This window comes from Grammomys surdaster, unplaced genomic scaffold (genome assembly GCF_004785775.1).
Source record: "Grammomys surdaster isolate TR1022 unplaced genomic scaffold, NIH_TR_1.0 126131, whole genome shotgun sequence".
NCBI classification, from domain to species: Eukaryota; Metazoa; Chordata; class Mammalia; order Rodentia; family Muridae; genus Grammomys; species Grammomys surdaster.
In genome coordinates, this window is record NW_021620939.1 from 232,685 (window position 1) to 259,126 (window position 26,442).

General features: G+C 45.2%; 1 protein-coding gene across 2 annotated transcripts in view; it reads right to left on the reverse strand.

The window, feature by feature from the left end:
- Nucleotides 1–3,111: 3,111 nt before the first annotated feature.
- The window catches only part of Ephb1 (EPH receptor B1), a 430,073-nt gene continuing 406,742 nt past the window's right edge, over nt 3,112–26,442 (reverse strand). For both annotated transcript variants that reach the window (XM_028756628.1, XM_028756627.1), the window contains 4 exons: nt 17,363–17,512; nt 10,272–10,465; nt 8,499–8,654; nt 3,112–4,580 (listed from right to left, as the gene is read on the reverse strand). In XM_028756628.1, the coding sequence (XP_028612461.1) occupies nt 4,472–4,580; nt 8,499–8,654; nt 10,272–10,465; nt 17,363–17,512 (609 nt within the window). In that variant the 3' untranslated portion in view covers nt 3,112–4,471. The remainder of the gene's footprint in view (nt 4,581–8,498; nt 8,655–10,271; nt 10,466–17,362; nt 17,513–26,442) is intronic.

Below are 26,442 nucleotides of genomic sequence, written 5' to 3' on the forward strand. Positions count from 1 at the left end.
CCCTGGGGATTCTGGCACTGCCTGCAGCCTCACAGACCTCTAGGAAGACACAAATCTGTTTTTGAAAGCGACCTCATGACTTCTCTGTGTAGGGTATGGCACAGCTGACTGCAGAGCTCAGCCTGCTGTGAATCTTTGGATTCTTTTTAGGCATTGGGCCCATGTGCTGCTGATCTTCCAGCCTTCCTTTTATGTCATTTGCAAGGGACTTAATGTATCCTCAGCCAGCTGGTGACAGAGCCATTATTTTTAAATGCTTATAAAATCTTCAGGTTACTTCACCAAGATCCTCTTAGGACAGATAGAGCTATCAGGATTTTGCATTTCTTACGGAACAGCGTAGTTTGTCCCTCTTGTCTGCTGCCTCCACCTCAGTATTCCTAGAATCCTGTGTTTCCATAGACACTGCTCTCTGTGTTCTCATCATAAGTCTTCATTCTTCCCTGTGAGTGTTGGAATGGCAGAGAAAGAACAGGAGGAGGATATCTCGAAAGCTTCCCCACATTAACTGTCTCCATTCTCAGAACCCCTGGCCCACCTGCCCATCAGCCCACACCTGCTGACTCTCAGTGCTCTCCTTTGTTTGAACAACACCCTGCACTGCACTGAAAGGTTACAGATTGCATCCTGTTAGTTTGGCTTGCTAGATCACGAGCTACTACATATGTTTTAAGTTCTGGATGAGACATGGGATTTTCCTATGCCTTCAGGAGCTATGGCTGCCTAGACAGGACCCAGCCAGTCAGCATCTTAACACAACTGACAGAGGGGCTCATAAGTCCCCACCCATAGCTGAGGAGCTATTGGCAGTCACTGGCTGCTAGGGGACTCAGTTTTCTTCAAGGATGTGATCATTGGTAAGTTGCCTAAGGACCAGTGGATGGCTCTATATCTCTGTACTTAAAAAGGAGCACTGCCTGGACTATGGGTTATAACAAATAAAGAGAACAAATATGAGAGGAGGATGTGGGAAGTCCCAGGGGGGTTGGAGAGTGAGGGATAGCTAGTCACCAAATACATTATACATATGTGTGAGATCTCAAATAGTAAATTATTGTATTAAAAATGTAAAGCTCTTGACCCAAGAATGTGGCCCAGTTGATAGAGTGCTTGTCCTGAGTTCAACCACCAACAATCCAACACATACAAATGTCTAAGCTGGAGAATGGTGGAGCACACACGCAACTGAAATCTAAAGGGATAGGCTGTACAGCTAGTGAGCATCCTCCCAAGGGAGCTCTTAGAAAGTGGAGAAGGAAGTTCCCTGAACCCAATGTACAGGGTCACCTTACTGCAGCAGACTCTCCATGCTAGTCTTTCCTATCACGTCACACCCAAGAATGTAAGGGTTCATGCCTCTAGATCAGGGAACCTCAAGCACTCCAGCAACTACCATTTTCTGAAGCAGTATCTTCACATGGAAAGGCATAAATTCTCAGAAAGGAAGGTTAATGTAGTGCGGAGGTTTCCACAGTGTAGTCCCTGGGCCAGCAGCATCAGGACCACTTGTAAGTTCTAGGTTCCACTTCAGCCCTATCAAATTAGAAACCCCAAAGTGGGTCCTGTGACCTGTGTTTGCCACCTCCCGAGGTGATGTCAAGCCACATTTTGGTATAACATCCCACTGGGGTAATGGTCAAATGCCCATCTTAAATGCTCAGTCCACTGTGTGACCTAGGAAGGTTCTTTGTTCCTGACATTCTGAGTCTGAGACTGGGAATAAGGCAGGATCTGCTGTAACTTCACGTTTCTAGTGAGAAAAAGAACTTAGATATGTAACACATGCAAAAATCCAAATGCCTGTCTTGGCTGCTTGCTATTGATACTCTGTAGTCCTCTTCCTACGTCATACTCTTTGTTGATCTAAGGGTGAACTTGAGCAGCTTTGACTGGGGCACCGCACCGGGACCTGTAAGGCAGGGCTGAAGTTGCTGAGTGCTTGTTTATGCCAATGTCGCTGAGAACTATGCCTACTTCCTGGGCTTAGCTGCTATCTCCAATTTTCTTCTGTGTGCTTTGTATTCTCTCTGTCCTTTCTGGCACCTCATGGAAACACCAAACTGAAGGGGTTGGCATGAAATTCAGCAAGAAGGCAGGGGTTGGGTGATGTTGGTAGTGCTACAGAGAAGACTTCAGGTAAAGAACATGGTGATAAATCAAAACTCATTCCTGGGAAAACTGACAATAGATTGGTCATATGGCTTAGGTTTGGAAGACACTTATGGACTAAGGTCTTTGAGGATAATTAGTAAAAATGTGCATGCAATTGTTAATTAACTAAGCAGAGGAGATTTTGTCTTCCAGTCTACTGGCTGAACTGCAGTCCTCTGCAGACCACATGAGAATTTGCTGAAGGGTACTCTCTCAACCCAGCTTCTATCAGTCTTTAGGGGTCAGCTTCATAGTCATGCTTTGAGGTAATTTCATCTGGGCTATAGCTTCATCTCCAAGTTTCCTGCTATTGAAGTCTAGGGCTAGTAACTCAAGGTCAGAACTCCCCAGTGATTGTTATTTTAATTGTGAACTTGGGACAACTTAGAGTCTCCAGGGATGAGAGTCTCAAAAGGGTTTACCAAGATCAGGTTTGTGGGGATAATTGTCTTGATTACCTTAATTGTTGTGGGAAGGCTTAGCCCACTGTGGGCAGCACTATTCCCTACCTTTGCCTGGACTATAGAGAGTAGAAGGGGTGCTGCACACAAGTGAGCATGCGTGCATTCATTCTCTCTCTGCTCTCAACTTTAGATGTGATGTGACTAGATACTAGTTCCTGATGTTTTGTCTTGTTTGCCATAATGGACTATCATCTGGAACCTGTGCGTTACAGAAACCTCTTCTCCCTTGGGCTCCTTTTGCCACAGTAATTTGATCACAAACCACAGAGATGAAACTAAATACTCCCAAATCAGTTACCCAAGCCTAGAGGAAAATGCTCTCACCGCCCTAAGTTATGTATTAAGTCTGGAACCAAGGTTCCTGCTAAGAGCTCATCTCTCTCTAGCTGCACATTTACAGATGTAACAACAGCAAGCAGACTAAAGCTTGGATGTAAACTTCTTAGTACAGTGTGTGAGCTAAGACCAGAGTCCAGGGATACACTCTGACAACATCTTACGTAAACCCAGACATGCTTCTGCTCTTTTTAATTAGACAGATAAAATTACCAAGGAGATTAAGGTAAAAGGAGAAATTAAAAATATTTAAATGTTAGGTGGAATTTACAAAAGCGAATCAAACAATGAACAATGAGGTACAGGAAGGAATGCGAAGAGAAACACAGACAGGACAGAAACATTCCTCCATGCCACTCGGCTTCAGCCAGTCCACGGGCCAGGCAAGAAAGAGTTCTCCCTCGCCGCCTCTCAAATCGCTGGTTCCGGGGATGTATGTGGAAGAACATTCTCCAGAAATCCTTTCCCTCTCCTTTTCTTCAGATCTTATCAAAGAATTCCTCTTCAGTCAGCATCGTTCTAGAACGGCCCATACTGCATCCAATTCAAACCACTCACCTGTTTCCTGTCTTAATTTGCAAACTCTTCAGAGACTTTTTTTTTCTTTCATTTACGCTCCCTCCCCCTTTTCTCTTCCCAATGGCCCAAGCAGAAAGCCAGGCCAACAGCATACTCCAGCCCCTTGAGACCTCCCAGGGCCAAAACCTTTCCCAATTCTTTTTTCTTGTTTGCATCTGTCACGAACAAGCACAGTCAATTTATAACGCAGACACACATACGCGTGCATTAGCACACGGAAACAGGTTTTTCTATTTGTTTTTTTTTTTCCAATTTGTGGTTTCTTTTTTTCCTTTTTGCAGAAAATGCAAACAAAAGAAAAACAAGGTTTTCAATTGAAGGTACATCTCTTCTTCAATATGAAGACATTAATTGAATTGGTTGGATCCCCATGCAGTAGTGGTCAGCAAAGTCCTTTGGCAACTGACAGACGACATCTGGAGACTCAGGAGCTGGGTTTTATTTGAAGAAACTTCCCTACATGAGTCATGAGCAAAGGGAAATGGATGTGGGGGAGGGAGGAGGGGCGCTGAGGGAGGAGTAAGAAAGGAGAAAAGAAAAGAATGTCATTGGTGAGGGAGAGCATGGCACAGCCCGGGCTTCTGTCTCTTCCCTCCACCTCCTTCCTTTCTTCCTGCAGACAGGTAACTCCAGTCCCTCCCGGATGGGAACTGAGTTCACCTTGGTTCCCAATTCATACGGTTTCAGCTTCGCTTCTGTTTAGCATCACCTTTCTCTGTCTTTATCGTTTTGAGTTTGGTTTCCCATGGCATCTACGAACTTCTGTTGCTGAGAAACAGTGGTCGCCCGTGGGCAACAGGTCCAGTTCATTCTTCACAGATGGGAAATTGTTTCTCAGCCAAGAAGCTGATCCTTCTGGCACATTCCACAGTGGTCAACCTCTGGTTCTCCTTTGACCCGGGTCCTTTTCATTCCTCTCCTCCCCTTTGAACACTGAGTTCTCATGCCATTACTGATGGTGACTGGTTCATCTGGACCCTCATCGAGTGGATGCTGCTCAGAATCTTCTTCTGATGACCTGCCAAGGTGACCCCTATTCTCAGGAGGTCTCTAGAAGGGAAAAAAAGAAGTCAGTGTGAGAGTTAGGGCAGCTTTTCACAGCTCCGACTCATCACAGAGGTCACACTCCTGAATACAGTAGGGTAGGCAGAAAAAGGTCCTAAAAAATCCCAGAATCTTAACTTAGCTTAGCCCAAGTATTTATGAGCAATGTGGCTACATATTGTCATTTATTTTGTATATGTTTGAATGTGCGCGAGTCTTTAGTGAGAGTGTCATGTACACACATATATGCACACGCATATGGAGGCCAGAGACCAGAGGCCCATAGGCCAGCTTTGAGTGTTATTCCTTTAGTTATCATATGTCTTGTTTTTTGTATGTTTTTGTGATGTCATCTCTTGATGACCTAGGGCATGCTAATTATGACAGTCTGGCTGGACAATGAGGCTAAGGGATCAACCTATTTCTACCTCCTCTGTACTAGGATTATAAGCCAAGGCCACCTCACCCGGCATCTTTTACAATGATCTGGAGATAAGCTCAGGTCCCCATGCTTGCACAGCAAGCACTGTTCTCTCTCCCCAGCACTCATAATATTATCCTGCTCAAACTCAGTTTTTTTCTACACAGTAGCCCTCACCTCTCCTGCTCACAACAATCTGCATGAGCTATGCCTTATTCCTCACCAGTTGATCCAGAAGCAGCCCCTTCCTGGTGGCTATGACCCTTGCGTGGACTGGAATTTTCCTCTCCTCCATGTCTAACTCTCCAAGTGCACACTCTATGGAGCTTTGGTTATTCCGTGGTGCTTTCTGCTTAAATTAGTGAACACCCACTGAGGTTGAAAAGCTGTGGGGATTGCCTGGCCTTCTGATGTTTCCCTCCGAGCTTCCAATCTCTGACTCTGTTTGAATTTTAATGCCATGCATTTTTAAGAAGGGTGATCTTAAAATAACTTTAAAATAGCTGCCCAAGTGGGAAGCCAATGAACATGGCTGGGATAGAGGTTCAGATAGGATTCATCTGAGAGCTGTGAGAACTAATCTGAACAAGGTCTCGGCTTAAGTCTGACCTCAAGGAGACCCATGCATCTTTCCTTAGCTGATAAAGTGCTGGGCTGTATACTATCCTACAGAGATATGTTTCTTAATCACCGAGAGAATACTGCAGAGTCACAAATAATAAGTGTAACAGCAATCGGTTTTCCTATATGTAAATGATGGGCCAAAAGCATGCTTGTTAGAGCACACTCTTCCATTTGTCTCTCTACAAACCAATGACACAGGCACTATTCTTACAAGTGCCTTCTCAGACAAGACAAGTGTCATTCAAAGAAGCAACACACTGGATATCATGGAGCAGGTAAGCAGCGAGAAGTAGGATTCAAATGCAAGAGCACCTGGTTCCCAGCCTCCCTAATGGGCTTCCTTTCAAACTCTTCTATGGTCTCATTTCTTCCATGCTCCCTGGCCCTTTGTACACTGTGCACCCTTATGGACCCTGGACTGGGTCTGTACGCACAATGCCTTGGCCCTCCCCCACCCCACTTTAGCTGTAGTCAATCTCTCCAAGGCTGCAGCTTGAGATAGGCAAATTGCCCATGTCTTTTATAGCAAAAGCTTCAGGGAAGCATGCATGAATTTTGAATTCACAAATTGCCCCACCATCTATTTTATCCAGTTACTCATTTTCTTTCTTACCCCATCTCTCATCTTTCAAGAAACAAACTGAATGGCTCCAGTACCGTGTGGCTGTGTTTTACTTTGAACTAAATCCCTTAATTTTCAATTTAACTTTCCTTTTACTCTTCTTGTTCTGTTTTCTGTGACTTTCCCCGGACTGGAGGAATAGCTTTATTTGACTCATTCAGTTATTGAGGGAAGGGGGAGAAATATGCTAAAATAAAATAAAATAAAATAAAATAAAATAAAATAAAATAAAATAAAATAAAATAAAATAAAAAGACTCTGGCAGATGAGAGTGGGCAAACTAGAGTAGCCTTGTCTTCATGTACTCGTACTTAAGCTCTCTGATAACCCAGGGACATCCTTCTAGGCTCTCCAGAATGGAGAAGCTGGTTCATTTTAAACTTTATTTCTTTAAGGTTTGTTCTGTACTGTTGGCAATCATTCAAACTGTGTAGAGCTGTCTCTTTTAGGGATCACCAGGAAATGGGCTTTTATACAAACATGTACTACTATTTAGTAGATTCAAACGGAGATGCACATTCAAACCATCGCCCTGGAGAAAAGCACAGACCCTATCTTTTCTGATAAGAGTAAACCTCACAGTGATAGAGCGTGACTCCAGGCGTAGGCTGGAAGCAGCCAGTGTCTGGAATCTGTCTGTCTGTCTCTGCTTTGTGGTGAGAAGCTAGGAGTAGGTCTCCACCCTTTTCTCCAGGGTGCAGCAACTGGCCTGACCATAAAAAAAAAAAAAAAAGTCAAGTACTATGCCTAAGATATAACAGGTGATCAGTTAACATTTGTCAGCTGCCTGCTGGACTACTGGGTCCTCTTGTCATAGGCCACCAGAATCCGCTCTGATGCTGTCAGAACATAATGTGTGTGTGTGTGTGTGTGTGTATGTGTCAGGAAAGTTTGATTTGCTGGCTTGAATTATTTGAACTTCTTTTAGTACAGAAGGCAAAAGGCAAAATCTGAACCTGGTCTTTCCTGTGTTTCCTCATTTCTGTCACACATCAGAATCACCTGAGGATACTGAACTCCCCTAAGCCCTGCTTTCCTGATTCATAGCAATTAACCAGAAGGCTGCAGGTGCCATTAGTACTTTGGTATTTTATTAGCCCAGGCTGGCCTTGAACTTGATATGGCAACTGAAGATAAACTTGAATTTCTGATCCCTCTATCTCCCAAGTGAAGACACACACCACCATCTCCAGTTTACACAGTGCTGGAGGGTGAACCCCAGGCTTGAGGCCTGTGAGGCAAGGACTCTACTGGCAGAGATTCATCCCCAGGCTAAGACTTCAGTACTTCTTCAAGCTTCCCAGACTATTCCAGTGACCAGCAAAGGCTGGGACCCCTCTGGGCCCTGAGGTCGATGTACATTGAACCAGCAGCCAGAAAAGCAGCTTTGTGTCCTGTCTTGCCTCGTGTGTCGTACTATTTCAGAATCTGCTGAATAGAAAGATTGGAACTAGACAAATATTTCCCAAACTGCAGTTCCATAAAAACCTGTCCCTCAAAACTATGGTTCTATGGTATTTAATAATTTGAAATGGGATTCTTTATTTCAAGATTTCTCATGGCCTTTATAATGCTAATATGAACAGTGAATCTCCACAAGGGTGATAAAGTGTGCCGTATTTCCCAAATTTATTTGACCGTGGGACCTCTTTTCCAAGGAGAACCTATTAACATTTCCCACAGCTGATGCTGCTCGGAACATTCTAGAGGAAATAATGGAGCATGTGGATCTTTAGGAAACTGTCTAGTTCTCATCTTATTTGAATAATTTTACTTTGCGTATTCCTCGACACTCTTGCGAGAGGAGCAGACTAGTAAATAATGTGCAGGGGAGCGGGGAGGATGGGAATGTGTGTGTATTTGCAAGGGTTGTCCAAGTGTGAGGATGACGCGCCACACAGCTTGGCAGTTGCTGAATCAGTGCAGTACCCTGCTTGCAACTAAGTCACCAGAGCGTCCTTCCTTCCCATCTGGATGCGCTCTTTGATGGGCTGAGGCTATAACCTTAAATGGGGAGAACCTCGATGATTAGAGAAATCACATATCGAGTGACTATGAGGAACTCATCTGGGGTCCAGAATAGAGTTCTACCAGCCCCCTCAGTCCGCCTCTATCTCCAAACTTCATCTTACCAAAGTACAGCCCCATGATCTACACAGAGAAGGCTCATTCACCCACGTCATCTTCAGTAGCGGGGAGGGGGAGAGAGGCTTAACACCTAGCTTTGGGCTGGACAAAGGAGAGTCTCATCACTTACTCTGATGTCATCTGGGTGACCAGCTGGAGGGAGGTGAAGCCAGCGGTGAGGAAGCTGTCCCTGTACTGGACCATTTTGATGGCACTTAGCCAGTCATCCACGGTGGTAAAGGCCGTGAAGTCTGGGATAGAGCGGTCAAGCAGGGGTTGGGAAGGCCTGGTGAGACAGAGGAACAGGTGACCCCACAGCTGCAGAGAGGTGACACTCCAGGATGACCCTTCCCTTCCCTCCTGGCACCATCTCCAAAGATGAGGGGCCAGTTCTTTACTTCTAAGTATTGCCACAGGTCAGTTAACAACACAAACTGATTGGTATGATATTTAGTTGCAGGGGGAGGGGAGCCAGTGACTCCTTTATCAACTGAAATCTAGGTGACTCCCCACTCAAAGATGTGGTCCTACAAAAGATACATACAATTCACCACAACCTCGCCAAATGTACTGGCAACTGTTTTCTTTTTCCTGCTCTTTGAAAAGCACGGAGTGGAGTAGCCACCCAGCAACGACTGTCCTTTGCTAAACAGACTCAAGGTAGATGTGCAGATAACTGAACCAGCCATGTTCACACCAGCTGTCTTGATGTCACTCCAGCTTCACATCCAATTTCCCCCTGGGCCATGAGAGTTTACATCCTGTATCTCTGCATGTCCATTGCCCACTTTAAGACACTTTCTTCTCTTTGGTGATTCTTGTGTTCTCCTTTACAGGGTTCACGCTGCAGCCAGGTACGATTATCGTACCCAAAGCCCTCTCCTCAACTCTAACATGACAAACCCTTCGATAGATAGGTGCACATTGTTATGAAAATCAAGATAATGCCTGATATGCCCAGTGGATGCCCTTGTTTCTTCCCACCTAGCCAGCTTCCACAACTTCATACTTAGAAACTGGCTGGCCCTAAGCTGCTGACTCTCTTCACAGGCTGAGCACTTGCCCTTTGCCCTCATCTCCATGATGATCTGGTGATCTAGTCAACACTCTCTGGCCCTTCATGTCTCATCTGCAATAGCACCACCAGATATCTCTCTGCTGCAAATGGAGGTATGTACGCTGGGTGTTCTGTATAGGACTCTGCCACATCAGCCATTAAAATCTCAGTCTTATTTTTTTTTTAAATGAACAACTGATCTAATAATGATCATCTGTTCCTAAATTATTTTAAACTCCTCAAATAGCAAGAACTACATCTTACTAGTACCAGCACTGAGTATGCAGACTGGCCTGTCGTCACCTACTACTTTTTGGTTGAAAAGAGAAATTAAAAAATGAATAAAGGTGAATATGTGTAAGGAAACCACAGCAGCTGTAGCCGACAGCTATTTTGTGCGTCCATTCATAGCAAATGAATCTGCATTGTATTTCTTTGTCCCTCAGGAATCAGACAGAGCCTTAGCCTATCTAACTGTTGGCCCAAACTCTAGGCCTAGACAACCAGTGCAGTTAAAAAAAAGCTGCCTCCTTAGAAACAAGATCAAGTGCATCACTGATCATATTCGATACAGTCCACTAACACAGAGCCCAGTGCTGAGTCCACTGTCTGCCAACAGATGGTGGAAACCAGACCAGGTCTCTGCATATCTGTCCACAATGGACACAATAGAATATATTTTACAGATGGAGAGGATACAAAGGAGATAAAAATCTGCAAATGTCTCCCATTGGTAAACAATCTGTGCTGCTCCAGCTTTGTCCTGGACAGAAGAAAGGCTGCCAGCCCTGCCCCTCATCATGAGAACCACCACATTTAGGCATTACCCTGCTGCACTAGACTCACACAGCGGTGATGGTTGCCACAGTCTTGAGACTAGCTGGGTTCCGGATCATCTTATCCAGGGTGTTGACGATCTCTGCAAAACGGGGCCGGCTATTGCGGTCCTTCTGCCAACAGTCCAGCATGAGCTGGTGCAGGGCAGCTGGGCAGTCCATGGGAGGGGGCAGCCGGTAGTCCTGCTCAATGGCATTGATGACCTGTATTGGCACAAAAGGATCACTGTGACTAGAAAATGTCCTACTAGCTAGTCATTAGAATATTAGCCCCAAAGATGGGTGTTCTCCTGCCAGGTTAACCCAGGTGCTCTCATCATCCACATATTTCCTGTCATAGGATCTTCTGAGATCTTGGTTTCCCTACCTAGGAAGTAAAAACCAGATCTTGTCCCTGTGGGTCTCCTGCACTTGGTCCAGGACCTGATACAATTGGGTCTCTGTAAATATTTATTTACGAATAAGAGGGTCAGCAGGCTGGAGAGATAGCTCATTGATTAAGAGCACTTGCTGCTCTTGCAGAAGACCCAGGACTGGTTGCCAGTGGCCACATCAGGCAGCTCTCAGCATTTTCCAATTCGAATCCCATGGTATCTGACCCTCTCTTCTAGACTCTTCCAGTACTGCCTGCCTGCGGTGCACACACAAACAAGCAAACATACAAAAATACAATAAAAAAATTTAAATAGGTTTTGAAAATGAGTAGGTAGAGCTAGAGAAATGGTTTGGTGGTAAAGAGTCCTGCATAGACATCCACATGCCAGGAGAGAGCATCAGATTCCCCCTATAGACGGTTGTGAGCCACCATGTGGTTGCCGGGAATTGAACTCAGGACCTCTGGAAGAGCTTCCAGTGCTCTTAACTGCTGAGCCATCTCTCCAGCTCCAACACTGTACTTCTTAATTCTCACATCATGTAAGTCAATTGTGCCTGCTCTTCACTTTTGTATTAGAAAAAAATCATCAATGACCCAAGTTCTAAGCATGGGATGGTATAAGAGCACACTCAAAGAACAACAGAAAGCCGGAATCTAACCAGCCTTTAAAGTGATATAGCCACTGAAGTGGAAATGAGCACACACACACACACACACACACACACACACTACACAGGCAGGCACAAGGGTGAGATGTGTAACTGTACAGCACAGTCATGCTTTCATAAAAAATGTCATAGCAAAACAGAGCCCAGCAGGTACACACACACATGCACACACACAGGGGTCTTGGTTAGATATACACTGTAGGGCAAATTGCAGTCACCTCTGGGCAGGGAGGAACATGGATGTTCTTTGTGTTTCTTCTTGCTTGTTTGTATTTTATTGTCTGTAATAATTGTGAATTGATTTTATATTAAACAGGTGAAGCACCTTAAACAACAAAGAAAATTATTTGGAGTTCTGTAATTTTCTGGTATCTTTTACCTCAACTTACAAAAAAAAAATCAGATTCATTTCCACTGATTATTCTTTTCTTTCTGACCTTGTAAAATTGGTCAAAAAGTGAACATCCTCAATCAGCTTAGATTTGTGCAATTTGTATGGATGGTCCATAGGACATGAGATAGTATTAACTGAGGTTATTAGAGATAATAAGTGTATTATTTTTTCCATTCATAAGGTGAAACATGAGCATTGCTTTACATTAGTATCACCTCTATATAAAAGGATGAGTGACTGGGAACATTCTCTTTGGAAGAGTGTACTGCACTGACTAATTTTTGTCTCCAGAGTGCTGTCAGTCAAATTCCCTCTTTGGAGCCATTGTGGCCCTATTTTCCCCATGAGAGACATGGAGAGATAATCAATGAAATGCTGTGTGTGGGACCTATGGTGATAGGCTGCAGCTAAAGCAAGCAGGATACCTGCCTTTAAGGTGTCTCTGAGGCCACAGCACTCAGCTTGAGGTATTTATTCATGGGCTGGAGCAGGGTGGAGCAAAGCTAAGAGATCCATGAGAACAGCAACTGGGCATTGTTCCCATTAACCTGGCAACCTGACAGACGCCCTTTCCTAACTCCTTCCAAGCAACCAGACGGAGGGGCATGGAGTCTCCAAATATGGTGGCGACAAGCGGGGATTGTCCTCTGAGTGCTCAGAGGAGCTTTGTCTGGGTCACTTAAGTCCAAGCTCGATACGGCCAGCAGGAGGGGCTAGAGTCCAGGTCCCTAGTCTCATGGATTTGAGGATTCCAAAGTCCCCTATGCAAGGCAGCAGAAGCTGTTAGTGTTCCCCATAAACTCATGGAGCTGCTTTACAAACTAATTTTTCCCACAAGCAAATCAACTCCCCTCCCTGACTCAGAGGAACACTGGTGTGGGAGCAATGCACTTACACTAGGGACCCAAGCACTCCCGAGAGGGCATCAAGAGGATGGGGACCACCCACATATGTGCTAACTCTTCTACCCATGAGCTTTAGACCTAAGCAATGCCTCCTTGTTGATTCGTGCCCCAGTGTTTGCTTTGGCATTTCCTCTATTTGTTTGGCAGGCTAACCTCCTTTTGAAGAGGATATCAAAATGTCACTAGCTCTTGCTCCTCAGAAAAGTCAGCCAGGAGCAAAATGGCTGAGTTGGTGACAGTACTACATAGGGATTGGAGGTGTGGGCTAGTGGATCCCAGGTGCAAATTCTACTTGTTTTTATCGATGAAGTCTAAGGATGATCAATGGACTGTAAACTGAACAGTGGGCTATTTGAAAGACCAGGGGACACAGTGAAGGGGTACATGCTAAGTGCTATACGGATGACTGACAGAAAAGCCCTCATTGCATGGAGGGTGTTGTCACTATACCTCTTCTCTAGTGGATAGCTTCCCTGCAAATAGGGAGCTGCTACTGCCATTTGGGAAGAGTTGGAAGGTAGTATTTGCGATCATCAAGCATACAGTAAAGATGCATTGTGACCATATCCCATTTCTCACCTTTTTCTATAAAGGACAACCATGGGAACTCTTCTCATATTCATGTTTACAAAGTGGGAGCAACTTCACTCCGTCAGCTATTTCTTCTAGATGATCTGTTGCTATTATTCAAGCTGATACCCAAGCACTGATACCTCTAAAGTCTTTCTCCTTTGTACTAGTTACATTTCTCATGGCTATGAGTGGACAGAAGCAACTTAAGGCAGGGAGGAAATATTTTGGCTCACAGGTTCATGGAGTTGCATTCTACTGTGGCTGGAAAGGCATAGCAGAGGTCAAGATCAGCTGTTCCTTGTTATATGGTACCACCCAGGAAGCAGATGCCTTGGGTCAGAAGGGAGGTTGCCTGTAATCCTTAAGGCCTGGTTGCCAGTGAGTTGCTTCCTCTGGCTAGGCCTCAGCTCCTAAAGGTTCCACACTCTCAAAAAAAAAGCATCTCCAGCTTGAAACCAAGTGTGAAGACACATGAACCTATGATGGGGATTTCACACTCAAACTGTAACACCTTTATGATTTAGCTATGTATGCACAGCCCATGTGTACAAGGCTTATTCAGTAGCCTTTGGTGCTAGGAGATGGTGTAAGCCTCAGGAAGTGTGACCTAGCTTGAATAAGAGAACATCACTGAAGCCATGATATTGAATGGGGTATTGGCAACCTGCCTTCTTTTCCTCTTCCTTTTTGCTTGCTGAATGCTAGTTGGTGACCATCTTCCTCTGCCACAGGCCCCACCACCCTGATATCCCATTTCCCAGAGTCCTGAAAGCCATGAAGCCAGCCAACTGTAAATGACATCTTTAAAAACAAAACAAAACAAAAAAACAAAACACAACCTACTTTTTCTCTTTTAAAAAAGTTTCTCTCTCGGGTGTTTTGTTATAGAAATGGGAAGCTGAAGAACACAACTCTCAACCTCAAAGAAAAAAATGCCTTGGTTACCCACTGGGATTTGAGAAACACTCACCTGCTAGTCCTCATCTTTGACATGATTTCACTTGGGAGATGTTCATTCTCTTTTTAAGGATCTAGAGCATTTCTCAATTTTGGAGTGCATAACACTCATGGTTATTATTAAAATATCATCAAATCAAAGCCAATGTTAGAGCTCTGTTAGGACTTTGAGGTCATTCTTTGTCACACCTGCCTCACAGATGTGGAAAGTGGGGAGGAGAAGGAATGGAGAAGCATGTTTAGTCAACACATCGGACCGGGATACCTGTAACCACATTTGGATTTTATGGGAAGACTTATCCTAAGGCCAGGGCCCAGGGTATTCTGCCTAGCAGGAGTGAATATCAGTTGGGAGGAATTCTATGTCCCTTTCTTGGTTCACAGTAGGGTGAGGTTTATGAATATTAAGAAGAGTGGCATTTGAGGCCAGCCTGGTTTACAAAGTCAGTTCTGGACTACACAGAGAAACCCTGCCTCTAAAAAAAAGGGGGGGCAGATACTAGGGCAAGCTCGGATGGCACTTCTAAGGGAAAGAATGAGGGAGGTGCTGGGGTAGCTATGAGAAGCAATCTAGGAGCTGGCTGCATAGGCTGCTATAACTCTTTTGAATAGTCCAGTGTAAGTAAACATCCTAGAGCCAAACCAAAATGCTGAGATAGGAGAGTGACTCCTCCTGTTCACATGAGCCCAGAGATGGTGTGTGTATGTTTGCGCAAGTGCGTGCGTGTGTGTGTGCATGCATGCATGTGTGCGTGTCTGTGTGTGTATGTGTGTGGCATGGCGGGGTGTGTGTGTGTATTGGATCCAGGAACCTGTAGAAAATTCCAAGTGTTTTCAGGTATTACAGGAAGTGACTCTGTCACTCCAGTGCATCTCTGGAAAGTGAGTAAAGTCCCGCCCTCAAATTCTGGGTTGAGTTCATGGCTGTCCCCAAATGCATATTTCCCATTAGTGAGCTGGAGGCAGGTGGTACCTACTCGACCCTGAACTGGGGAGAGTGAAGTGGAGGAGCTCGGAACACTGGAGGAACCAGGGCAGAGTGGGTTAAGTTGAGCTCTGATGTTTCAATGAAGCCGCAGCTCCTCTCCACAGACACTGCCACTCTCATTATGTCTGTCAATCAGATCCAAGCAGCAGAAGTTCCAAGTTGCTCTCTCTGGCTGACAAACTCTCTGTACATGTTCAAAGACCTTCCTGGGCTCCAGAAGCCCAATTACCAGCACTCCGACTTGCCTCTGCAATTCTCTCCCGTAAAGCCTTTTCAATTGTCATCTGTAAAATCCTTCACAGCCACCACCTCTATGCTTTCTGATGAGTGTGACTGCAGCCCAGCTGCTGGGAGCCTCTCCTGTCTCTCTCCCAGGCCAGGTCCCAAGGGATTTCTAAATGAGCATGATGTCATCTCCTGTTCCCATTAGGAAGAGAACTGCACTTGGGACGAGGCTTAGGGACTTTATTTTGGAAAAATACAACAAAAAAATGAGAATTATCGGCTATTGTGCAGATGTTCACATTTCCTGTCTCCACTCAAACATCAAATATCCAGGAAGCCGCCTCCCTCCTCCTAAATGCTCCCCAAACCCTCAGTATATGCCACTGGACCATAAACCCCTAAAGAATGGAATCAGCAAGTGCAAGGCTTAGTCACCATTAGCATGAGTTGACTGTGTTGAATGAATGTTTTGGGAATTCTTGAAATCCAGTGTCAGAAATTCTATTTGTTCTCAGCACAACTGAAAGTATTGCCTGAGAATATCTTAAGTGTCAAATCTCACCTGTCTGTTTTGTAATCCATTCTAGGTGAGCTGAATTGTTCTTTATTGGATTAGGGTCTCTGGGTGGGGACAAGATGGGTCTGCATTGTCTGGCTAGCATTTCTCACTTAGACACTATAGATGGAAAATGTGTGCAGCTGATTTCATAAGAGCAGCCGAGTTGCTGTCAGCTCCATCACTTACTGATTGGACACACTACAGGACCAGAGTTGAGGCGTGGCTAATCACAGATAATAGAGGACCTGGATGCCACACGGGTGCCATCAGGACCTGGTTAAGGATGCAGTCATCTCATCTGCTCTGAACTAGAGCACTCTGCACACACCAGCACCGAGTACTGTCCCACAGTCACCTCAGACCCTCTTCTCATAATTTCGTTGGAAAACTACCACCTTTCTCAGTCTTCAGAAAAAATCCATGAAGGGCTGTTTTTACAAGCCAAGGAATGCCTCCGAGGCTACTCGGGCATAGATGCCCTTACAGTGTGATTGTAGGGGCTGAGTAAATTGGATCTACTCTGGCGATAGCCCTGCCTCTTCCAGCTAAGAACCTTGGGAAAATAAGAACTGCCCCCACAAAAGGTTTGGAAGATGAAGTACGGTGGGCATTGGAAACATAGAAGTGGTCTAGGAGGATAGCCCAGGCCAAAGGTGGCATTAAAATCCAGGCAAGGTTTTTATTGGCATCTTATCAGACTCAAATAATCCCAAATCTTTTGTTACTCTTTACTCTGAAGCAAACTCTTTCCCATCCAGAAAGAACAGCTTCAAAAATACTTATAGCACTATTAAGATCTTCTTCCTTCCTCCTTCTCAGCCTCTTCAGGGAGGGCAACCTGGAGAGAGGTTGATGACAACCCCCTCCCATAGACAGGGCCCCCTACTCCTTAGCCAGCCTGAAGTTGACCACCTTTGGGAAGCTTTCTTCGTGCCCTCTTTGCTGATATTAGCACAGATTCACCAAGGCTCCTTATGCTTCCTCTTTTTAAACTGATGGCAATGTCTTGGGAACTATAACTTGCTTAGAGCAACACAACTGTCACAGGCAGAGCAGGATGAGGACTCAGGCTGTGACTTTCAGACCAGCACCCCCTCCCCCAACCCAATCCCCATCACATACATGAGAAAGAAACATGACACATTAGCTAGGAATTGCTGTAGAATTTCTTCCTCTGTTTAGGTAGGGTCTAGTTATGGCTCATGGCTAATCAGAAAAATCCTGTTGCCTTTATAGACTTTGTGGTTGGTAGCCCTGGTGTGTTCTATGCAGGGATCTCTGTTCACTTCAGATATCTGTGGCAAATGTGTCTCTACATCCCTGACTGATTTCAAGTTCAGGGTTATGAGGTTCTTCCCTCCCTTCAAGTTAGAAGGGAAGAGGCCTTGGAACTCATGTCATGAGGTATATACACTTGGATGGGTGTTCGTGTCACTTAAATGTGGCTGATACTTACATCTTGATTGGACATATCCCAGTAAGGTCTCTCTCCAAATGACATTACTTCCCACATGACAATCCCATAGCTCCAGACGTCGCTGGCAGACGTAAACTTGCGGTAGGCGATGGCCTCTGGAGCTGTCCATCTCACAGGGATCTTCCCTCCCTAGAAGGTGAAACCAAACCAAGTTGGTTCAGAAAAGTAAAAAGAAACAGGCACACATCTTATTCTACACCATACCCTATGCAGCCCCGGCTTGTGAATCACGACAGCCAAGCAATTCCTTGACCCACAAGCAATACCCACTGACAGCAGTATACTTAGAGGAGCTATGGGAGACCAGCAAGGCCTCTACTAGCCTCATGGAGATTCCACACATGAAGGGGATGGCAGTAATGAGATTTCACCATCCCATACTGATTCCTTGCATCTATTTTACCATCAGTGCTGGGAAGGTGTTGGGAGGAGAGAGCAAAACCATTCTAAAGTCATTAGAACCCCAATGGATTGGCTACTGGAGATGCAAGTTATGGTTGTCACTGTCTCACATCAATGCAAACACCACAGGTTTGGTGTTAGAGGTGTTCAAGTTAAACAGAGGCCTTGGCACTCATGGCATGAGGTATACTTGGATGGGCACTCATATCAATTAGAGGTGCCTGTTACTTACATTTTGATTGGACATATCCAAGTCGGGTCTCTCTCCAAATGATATGACTTCCCATGGAAATACAATGAACCCTCAGGATCCATGGGGCATACTCTCTGAGGACCCTAAAACATCACACCAGCTGCACCTCTGCCACTGCTCATACTGTGCTTCATTTCTGAGGAAAGGTTTTTCTAGCTCCATGTTCTTGTCCTGCTTACAGCCATAGGTTACATTGGATATGAGGAGCCCATGGCCTGTTTGTACAGTGGTCACCCTAGCTGCCCTTCAGCTGAGGCCAGGATCTAGGAGATTAGAGATCCTGTTTCCAAAGGGCTGATCTGGTTTTGTTTGCCTGTCTTTGTTTTGTTTTTGTTTTGTCCTTTCTGTCTTGAGTGCCATTTAGATGTATCTAACTTAGTTCTCTGTTTGGTCCTTATATAGCTTCTAGACCCGGCCAGCACTGCTAGCCTAAGAGCTAAAGTCATCTTCACCGTTACTTAGTGAATGAGCAAACCACACCTGTGTTTGCTGGACCTTGTTAGAGGAGGATCTGGGGTCTCAGAGAAGAGCCCACCCAATGAGGCTACAAACTGCTATCAATGTTTATGGGATAATTAGGAGGCGGACCAGGAAACAAACTCAAAAAATGAGGAAGGTAAGGACTGGGGTTAGCTGTGGGGATTCTGAAAAATGGGGCACTAGTTTCGACACAAGTGCTGGCCTTTTCTACCTATATGACCAGGGAAAGTAAGCAACCCCTCTGAGATCCTGGACAGCCTGGTCATTCTGTGCAGTAAGGGGCTACTGTTCATGGACGTCTGATGGCATACTGCCATCTCACTGTATGCTAACTATTGTTCCTACTGTGCTCAGCTCTGGAGAGCAAGTCACTGACCAGACAAACTTGCTGCTGAAGGGGAATCTAGACAGAGTGCGGGAAAGGGCTAAAGCAGTCCAGCCTAGCTGAGGCCAGTGCGTCCTCAGAAGGAAACAGGGAGTGGTAAGCTCGAGATAGAAGGCAAGGCAGTTTGGCTTGTCCTGCACACACACCTACACTAACTTTATGTGTTAAAGTGATCTATGTCAAAGCTGCCACTCAAACACATCATTCCTTAGGAAGGACATCTATGACCTTCTTTTTCTACCCATCATGCTAACCGGCATATCTCACCACACAGCACTGTTCTGTGCCTGGACAGGGACTCACTCCACAGTCCCTGAAACATAGGGAACCAGACAATGCCCTACACCAAGGAGCAATGCTTCAGCAGTAGGAGGCTAACTTTTATATTGAACACTCTTACAATCCATTCAAATCACTGACATCTATAGTGAAGTTCAGCAAAAATGCCTGTTAAGTGTATACATGGTTCATCTACAGGATGGGGGAGAAGCAACAGTAAGCAGCAAAGTGCATTTTTATCTGGCTTCCTCTCCAGGGCTGGGAGAAATAAAGGCCACCTGGTCCAGACCTCCCCCGGCACATGTCCAACTTTCTGCAAGGAAGACAGTCCTGATTTCCCTTGCGGATACTGGCAGGCTTTTGTGGTGGGAGATGTCCTCAGCTTAAATGCCAGAAACATGACAAATACCTGGAGGGCAGGCTTAGGTTGCCCTGCAAGGGATGCTCTGTCCTCACAATCCCCCAGAACACAGATGCATTCACTGGCTTTAGCAATATGGTACTGTGGCAGAGAAGAGAGGTGGAATCATCTGATGAACCAGTAACTGCCAAATACATAAATGTCAGTGGGTGGTAGCTCAGACAGCCTTGTTCTGTGCTGTCCTTGAAGGAGAGATTGTTGCCACATCTTGAGATAGACCAACTTCTCCAAAGGGAAAGGGCTTTCACTTTTTCAAAACACTTGACTTGGGTCAGGGAGATAGCTCAGTCAGTAAAGTGCTTGCCTCCCAACCATGAGGACCCAAGTTTGATCCCAGAATCAATATATAGAAGGCCAGATGTGGTAGCCAGCGGTTGTAATCACAATGACGGACACAGGCATATGTCTGGGGCTCATAGTCAGCCAGCCTAGCCTACTTGGTGGGCTCAAGACCAATAACAGACCCTGCCTCAAAACACAGTGTGGACAACACCTGAGTTAAGTGAGGTAGGAGTGAACAGGAGGTGTGTGTGTATGTGTGTGTAAAGAGAGGGAGAGTGAATATATATATATATACATGTATATATATATACATATATATGTATGTATATATATGTTATATATATACATACATATATATGTATATATATACATGTATATATATATACATATATATGTATGTGTGTATATATATATATATATATATATAGAGAGAGAGAGAGAGAGAGAGAGATATTCATGTGAGAACTTATTAGCATATGTGTGCAAGACTAGGAAACAGAAGACTAGGTAAAATAAGTTCATAAGTAAAGGGACTTGGGCTTGCTTATCTTCTGTGTGTGTTTGTTTCTGAGGGGTGAGGGATGAAGGTGTAGTTCTGAATTTCAAAGAGATGTTTTGGGAGTCTGGAAGTGTCCTCCTCTGCCAAGTCTAGAGCAGACCCCAGGGGCTGTCAGCGACAGCTGTTGAGCTGTTCCCTCTTGCATATAAAGTGGCAGTGCCAGGCCCACTGGCGGGCAGCCTCGAGCCTTTCTGCCACCTTGTACTGTTGGGCCTCACTGAACATGGAGCTTGGCCTGTCACCACTACTCCCTCCATCTCAGCAGGTGGCTGGGCCTTGCAGAAGAGCCACCCTGGGCAAGGAAGTGACAACTTGTCATGGCCAGCTTTTCTTGGTTGAGAAGCCAGGAGAGCACTGACCTCTGAAGCAGAACAAAGAGAAATACAGAGTCAGGGGAGCATGGGGTAAGTGCCTTCTCTCCCAAGGATTTTAAATTTCTCTTCTGTTTTTTTTTTTTTTTTTTTGGTACCATGCAGATGGTGTTGTCTTCTCATGCTCAGTGGTAATTACAGTGATGATTCCGATTACTTAACTTGTCTCCAGTTATATGACAGGAACTCTATTAGATTAGAAGATGATGACCAGCTCCATGAAGGGACTGAAGACCAGTAAGTGGATGGCATTGCAGCAGGCAGGGCTTCCACAAGCCAGAAAGGTCTCACTGCTAGAAGAGGAATCTGGACCAGAAGCCAATCCCAGTCCATCCACATGTCTGCAAAGGTCCCCTGCAAATGTCACAAGGGTCCCTTACTTTCAAATGTAGGCATTAAGAAGGGGCACAAAGAAACAGTGGCTCGCTCTGTTTGGTAGTAGGTAAGATAAAAGAAGAATCCTTGGTGTGCTGAAGAATGAGGAGGAATGAGAAAGATGGAAGAGACTCTTGCTTCAGGACCAGGCTTTGAACAACACCCTGTATCACTTCCCCCAGAGATGCTGAGGGCACAGGTCTGGACTCTGCAGTCAATGATATATTACCCCTGCTCATCTTTGCTGTGATCAAATGCCCAACAAAAACAAGTTCCCAGAGGAATCCTTTGTTTTGACTTGCAGTTTCAGAACTGGTAATCCATCTTGGTGGTGGAACTGAACAACTCATATCATGGCCAACAAGAAACAGAGAGGCACACAGGAAGGGGCCAGGGTAAGAAACAACTTCCAGGGACCAATTTCCTCCATTTAGACCCCACAGAACAGTCTTCTATGCAGCAGCCATTCTGTCCCCATCAGGGTACTGGGGACATAGCAGCAATAAGACTCAGCTCCTACCCCAAGAAGAAAAGTTTATCTCTGTATCCACTCAGTAAGTACATTGTCTTGTCATGGTGAGGCTGGATAGAACGCTCACCCTTCTGCTCTCATCCACCCTATTAGGAAGGGTGACTTTTCTAAGCTAAGCACTGGTCTCAGGACCCAACCCCCTGTCGAGTACTCATCTTAGAGGAGCTTCCACGTGACTGGCATGGTCATGATGTCTCTCTCCACATATTCTGTGAGACAAAGTCTCTGTGTGATTGTGCAGGAATCCAGGCACTAAAGAATATTGACTGTAGTGACTGACCATAGACTTATTTACAAAACACCTGAATCATGGTGTAGACATCTCTTAAAGGTTGGAAGTGATAGGTTTATGACTAAGAGTGTCACACAGTGGATCTGAATTTAATAAGCCCACTGCTCCAAAAAGTTTATAATATAGAAAATACATTGGAATTTTAATGGGCCAGGTATAGAACCCATTAAGCATGCTGTTGTTATCATTAAAGAAGGATCTACTAAGAGTTATGAGTTGGACTATGTTACCCATAAGAAGATACGTTCATCTTTTAACCTGTTATCGTGACATTTGGATCCTGGAGGATATAATCAAGTGAAAATGAGGTCACCCTGTACTGGAAACTGACCCTAAATATAATGTTGGCTTCTTTATAAGAAGGTCATGTCAGTTATGATATCACAAAGGGGTAACCATCCTCTGAAGACCTGAGGTGGCGATGCAAGTGGTGAATCTACATAACAGACAGGTGGCTTCTAGGAATGAGAAACAAAAGAGATTCTGCTCTGTGGCCTTAAAGTGAAGCATGGCCTTGCTAAAGAGGAACCTTTGGCTCATAGCCTCCAGAATTGAGAAACTGAATTTCTGTTATTTAGAGCCAGATTAGAGCCCACAAAAATCAATTGAGAGGGACTCATGAGAACTCGCAGAGATCAGGGAGCCTGCAGGGGTCTGAGCTAGGTCCTCTACATATATGTTATGTATGTACATATATGTACATATGTTATGGCTGAATAGCTTGGTGTTCTTGTGGGAATCCTAACAGTAGGAGCAGAGACTGTCCCTAATTCCTTTGGCTACTTGTGGGACCCTTTTCCTCATACTGGGTTCCCTCCTCCACCCTTGATGTGATGGTATGTGCCTTGTTTTATTGTATCTTGTTATGATATGTTTGGTTGATGTCCCTGAAGGCCTGCTCCTTTCTAAACAGAAGCAAAAGGGAGACTGGAAGTGGAAAGGAGCAGCTGGGGTGAGGAGAGAAAGGACAAGCAGCAGTCGGGATGTAATATATGAGATAATAATAATAATAATAATTAATAATAATAATAATCTGGATTGTTTTACTTTCTTTACAGCAGCTGCAGGAGGCTAAGTCATGGACTATACACAGCAGTGTTGAATGGCTATTTAAAGTCACTGCTCCAAGCTCTTTGGTGGCAAACTCATATGAGATATTGCTATTAGAAAGTGGTAAGACTTGGGGATGAGAGGTGCTGCCGACACCTTATAGCAAAGCCTCTTAATTAATCTTGGGCCCCAGTGATATTTATTCAGTGCTGTCTATCAGACCTCAGCCACAGTCCACACCATGGAGGGCCCTTTCCTAGCATGCAGCAGAGTCCTAAGATCTAGGTATCAATTTCAGCCAAGACAGCCACACTAAACTTACCCAACCTAAAGGCAAGGTATGCTCTGCATACCCAGGTGGCCCAGCCCTATAGTGCTCACACTTGTCTCCCCACTGCAATCACTTAGGGGACATCTTTATTGCACTAACCATCCCAGATACTGTCATTTATGTAGAATTCCTGGGAGTGCAGCTCAAGGTTAGCAGGTTTAACAGAAATCTAAATTAGATTAGAATCACTGGTAGGTGGTTCTAATATGTGGTCCCTGAGTAGTTCCTAAGACCACAGAAAAGGGTTTTAGCCCTGGTGAGTAATGTCTGCAGTAAATAAGTTAGCAGGTGGCTATTCATGCATGGGCAAAGATTTGTCAATACCCTGCTAAATCCAACAGGATCTTAAGATGCTGAAAAGGGAACAGAGAACAAGTTTGCCTTGCATGTCAAGAGTCACTCTGTTGTGGGCAGATTGGACACACCCCTTGGGGCAGTGAGCATCCTGACTGTCGTTGACCAGCCTGGGTGAAGCAGCCACCCATGAAAGCAGCTCTGTGCAGTTCTGAGTAGACAAGTTGGGGCGCAGATGGGCCCTGTCTTCGGTGCACATCTATGTGATACGCTCCCCCGCTTCCTGTTCCTCAGTCACTGTCTGCTACGTTGGACCAAAAAACTCAGAAGTGAGCCCAAGTGCTAAATGAGAAGAGTATTTTAGAGGGAGTGGCTGGCATCAAAGGTGCTGGCAAGCACAACAACCCATTTTCCTCAAACTAACAGGTAAAGTGATTTTTTTTTCTAGCTAGGACCAGAATCGGTCAAGTTTCTGCTTGTGTCCTCCCAGCTCTTAACAGCCAGTGGAAAAGGCTCTGTCTGGCTGCTGAATTACAACTCTAAGCCTATGTTACAAAGAGCTGCTTCCTAGGATGCCAGGAAACTGCAGGAAACCGATCTCTCCACCTTTGGAAAGAGTTCATCTGGCCCTGCTGCTGCCTTCTTTCTAGAGGCTAAGCTCTCCTTAGAGACACTGCAATTTATTCCTTTGCTAAGGATTAGGACAGAGAAGGAGAAGGACTCTGAGCATTTGGTAGGCAGCTAGGACAGGTGAGCGGCTGAGACAGTGATCTCATTTGTCTTGCAAATAACACACACATGCTACCCAGGAGAAAGGCGAGGAGAAAAGACAAGCCAGAGAAAGACACCCAGCCTTGGTGACTGCAGATGAAATTGTTTCTAAACAGAATGTTTTTCAAAGCTTTTCTTGAAGCATTAGCTGCGCCTGCAAAAGAATGACACAATGTATTTCGTACAAGTAATAAAATATGTGATTTGAATAACTACAAATGAAAAGATTTACAGTCAGTGGGCTCTTGGCTGCCTCTCCCCTGAGCTTTGTGTGTGCCGAACCCCTTCTGCAAGATGCAGCAAGAGGTAATTGCAGCCCAAACATCATTTCCCAGCAGCTAGAGAAAGGCCTATTTGGACATAAATTAACTAAAAATATGCGGGTGATAGTGTGTATTTCATGTGTGAAGAACAGAAAGGCCGCTTGGTGACGTTTTCGACTGGGGGGGGGATAATCTCAGCTCTGAACCAAACGGATGAAACAGAAGTCGTTTCTCTGTGCTACACTGACAGGAAAACAGCTGGCTTTTACTACCCACACCCAAAACAGCCCCTGCTGCTGGATCATTATTATCTGCCATCATTCAGCACGTCTGGAGTTTACAATTAGAAAGAAAGAATAGCCAGACAGGGATAAATGATTCCAAAGCTGCCTTCATTCATTTGACAAGTACCTAGGAGGTAACCTTCCTGCTGGCCTGGATCAGTACAGCAGAAGGAGCTAACAGGGCTTCTGCCCTGAAGAAGGCACTCTCCAGGGAAGCTAGCAGTGTTGTAGACCTAGTCGAGGAGATGTAGGCAGGTTCTCTCCTGGATGGGACCCCAAGGTTACTATGGTCTCTAGTATTTTTCCTCCTATTAGTAGAATATAAGCACCCAAGGAACACTGATATTACCTTACAGTAACAGAACATGTAGGTTTATTCTTACCCTGTATTCTCTGATGCCTTACCAATGTCCGCTAACCACACCTCGACTCTCCCTTTTATCCCCACCTCTAAAAGCTATTTTAAAACAATCATTCACACTCACATGAACTAGCTGCAGCTCTTCTGGCCCCTGAACAGTACTCCTTTCTTGGCACGGCTTCTCCCTCAAACAAACCCAGCAGTTATAACCAAGTCACTTAACCACTCTGTCTTACTGTCTCCACCTGCCAATGGGGATAATAATGCTTAATTATCTCTGAGGGGTGCATGCGGAGCTGTTAGCTAATGCTGGCGGAGTGTGCAAGTGTGCTGGTGAGGCTGCTCCACCTGGCACCCAGCAGGACCCCTGTTCTCAGATGCTTCTGTCTTCCTCTGGAGGTAGTGCGCAATGGCTAGGGAGAAAAGGCTGGAGACATGCCCAAAGGCCACCTAGAGAGGCCAGCTTCTTCCTGGATGTCTTCCACACCAGTAGTGTGATCTAATCTAGTATTTTGAATCTTGATTTATAGACCCTGGGAATGAATCCTCCCAGGGTACATACCTGATGAAGGGTGGTGGGGCTACATGACCCCCATCTAACACTAGGTTCCCTCTCATTGGATAAGAAGGGAAAATAAATGGAGGTGCGGAAGGCAAGCAGCACCTTTTCCCATACAAGTGAAGAAACAGGAAGGGCTCTGCATTCTGTTCTCATACTGGAGAGCCCCCAAGATCATCTTGATCTTTCTCTCACACACTCCCTTCCCATTCCTCCTTCATAAAACATTAGCAAGCTCAATGTGCAGGTTGGGGATAAATGAAGAGGATCAGTGGTATTCTGTGTGAGGAAGGGGAGTCAGAAATGGGCTTATCTCAACCGCTGCCAACATCCATCCCCAGTACTGGAAAAAAAGAAGAAGGAGGAGGAGGAGGAAGAAGAAGAGGAGGAGAAAGAGAAGGAGAAGGAGAAGGAGAAGGAGAAGGAGAAGGAGAAGGAGAAGGAGAAGGAGAAGGAGAAGGAGAAGGAGAAGGAGAAGGAGAAGGAGAAGGAGAAGGAGAAGGAGAAGGAGAAGG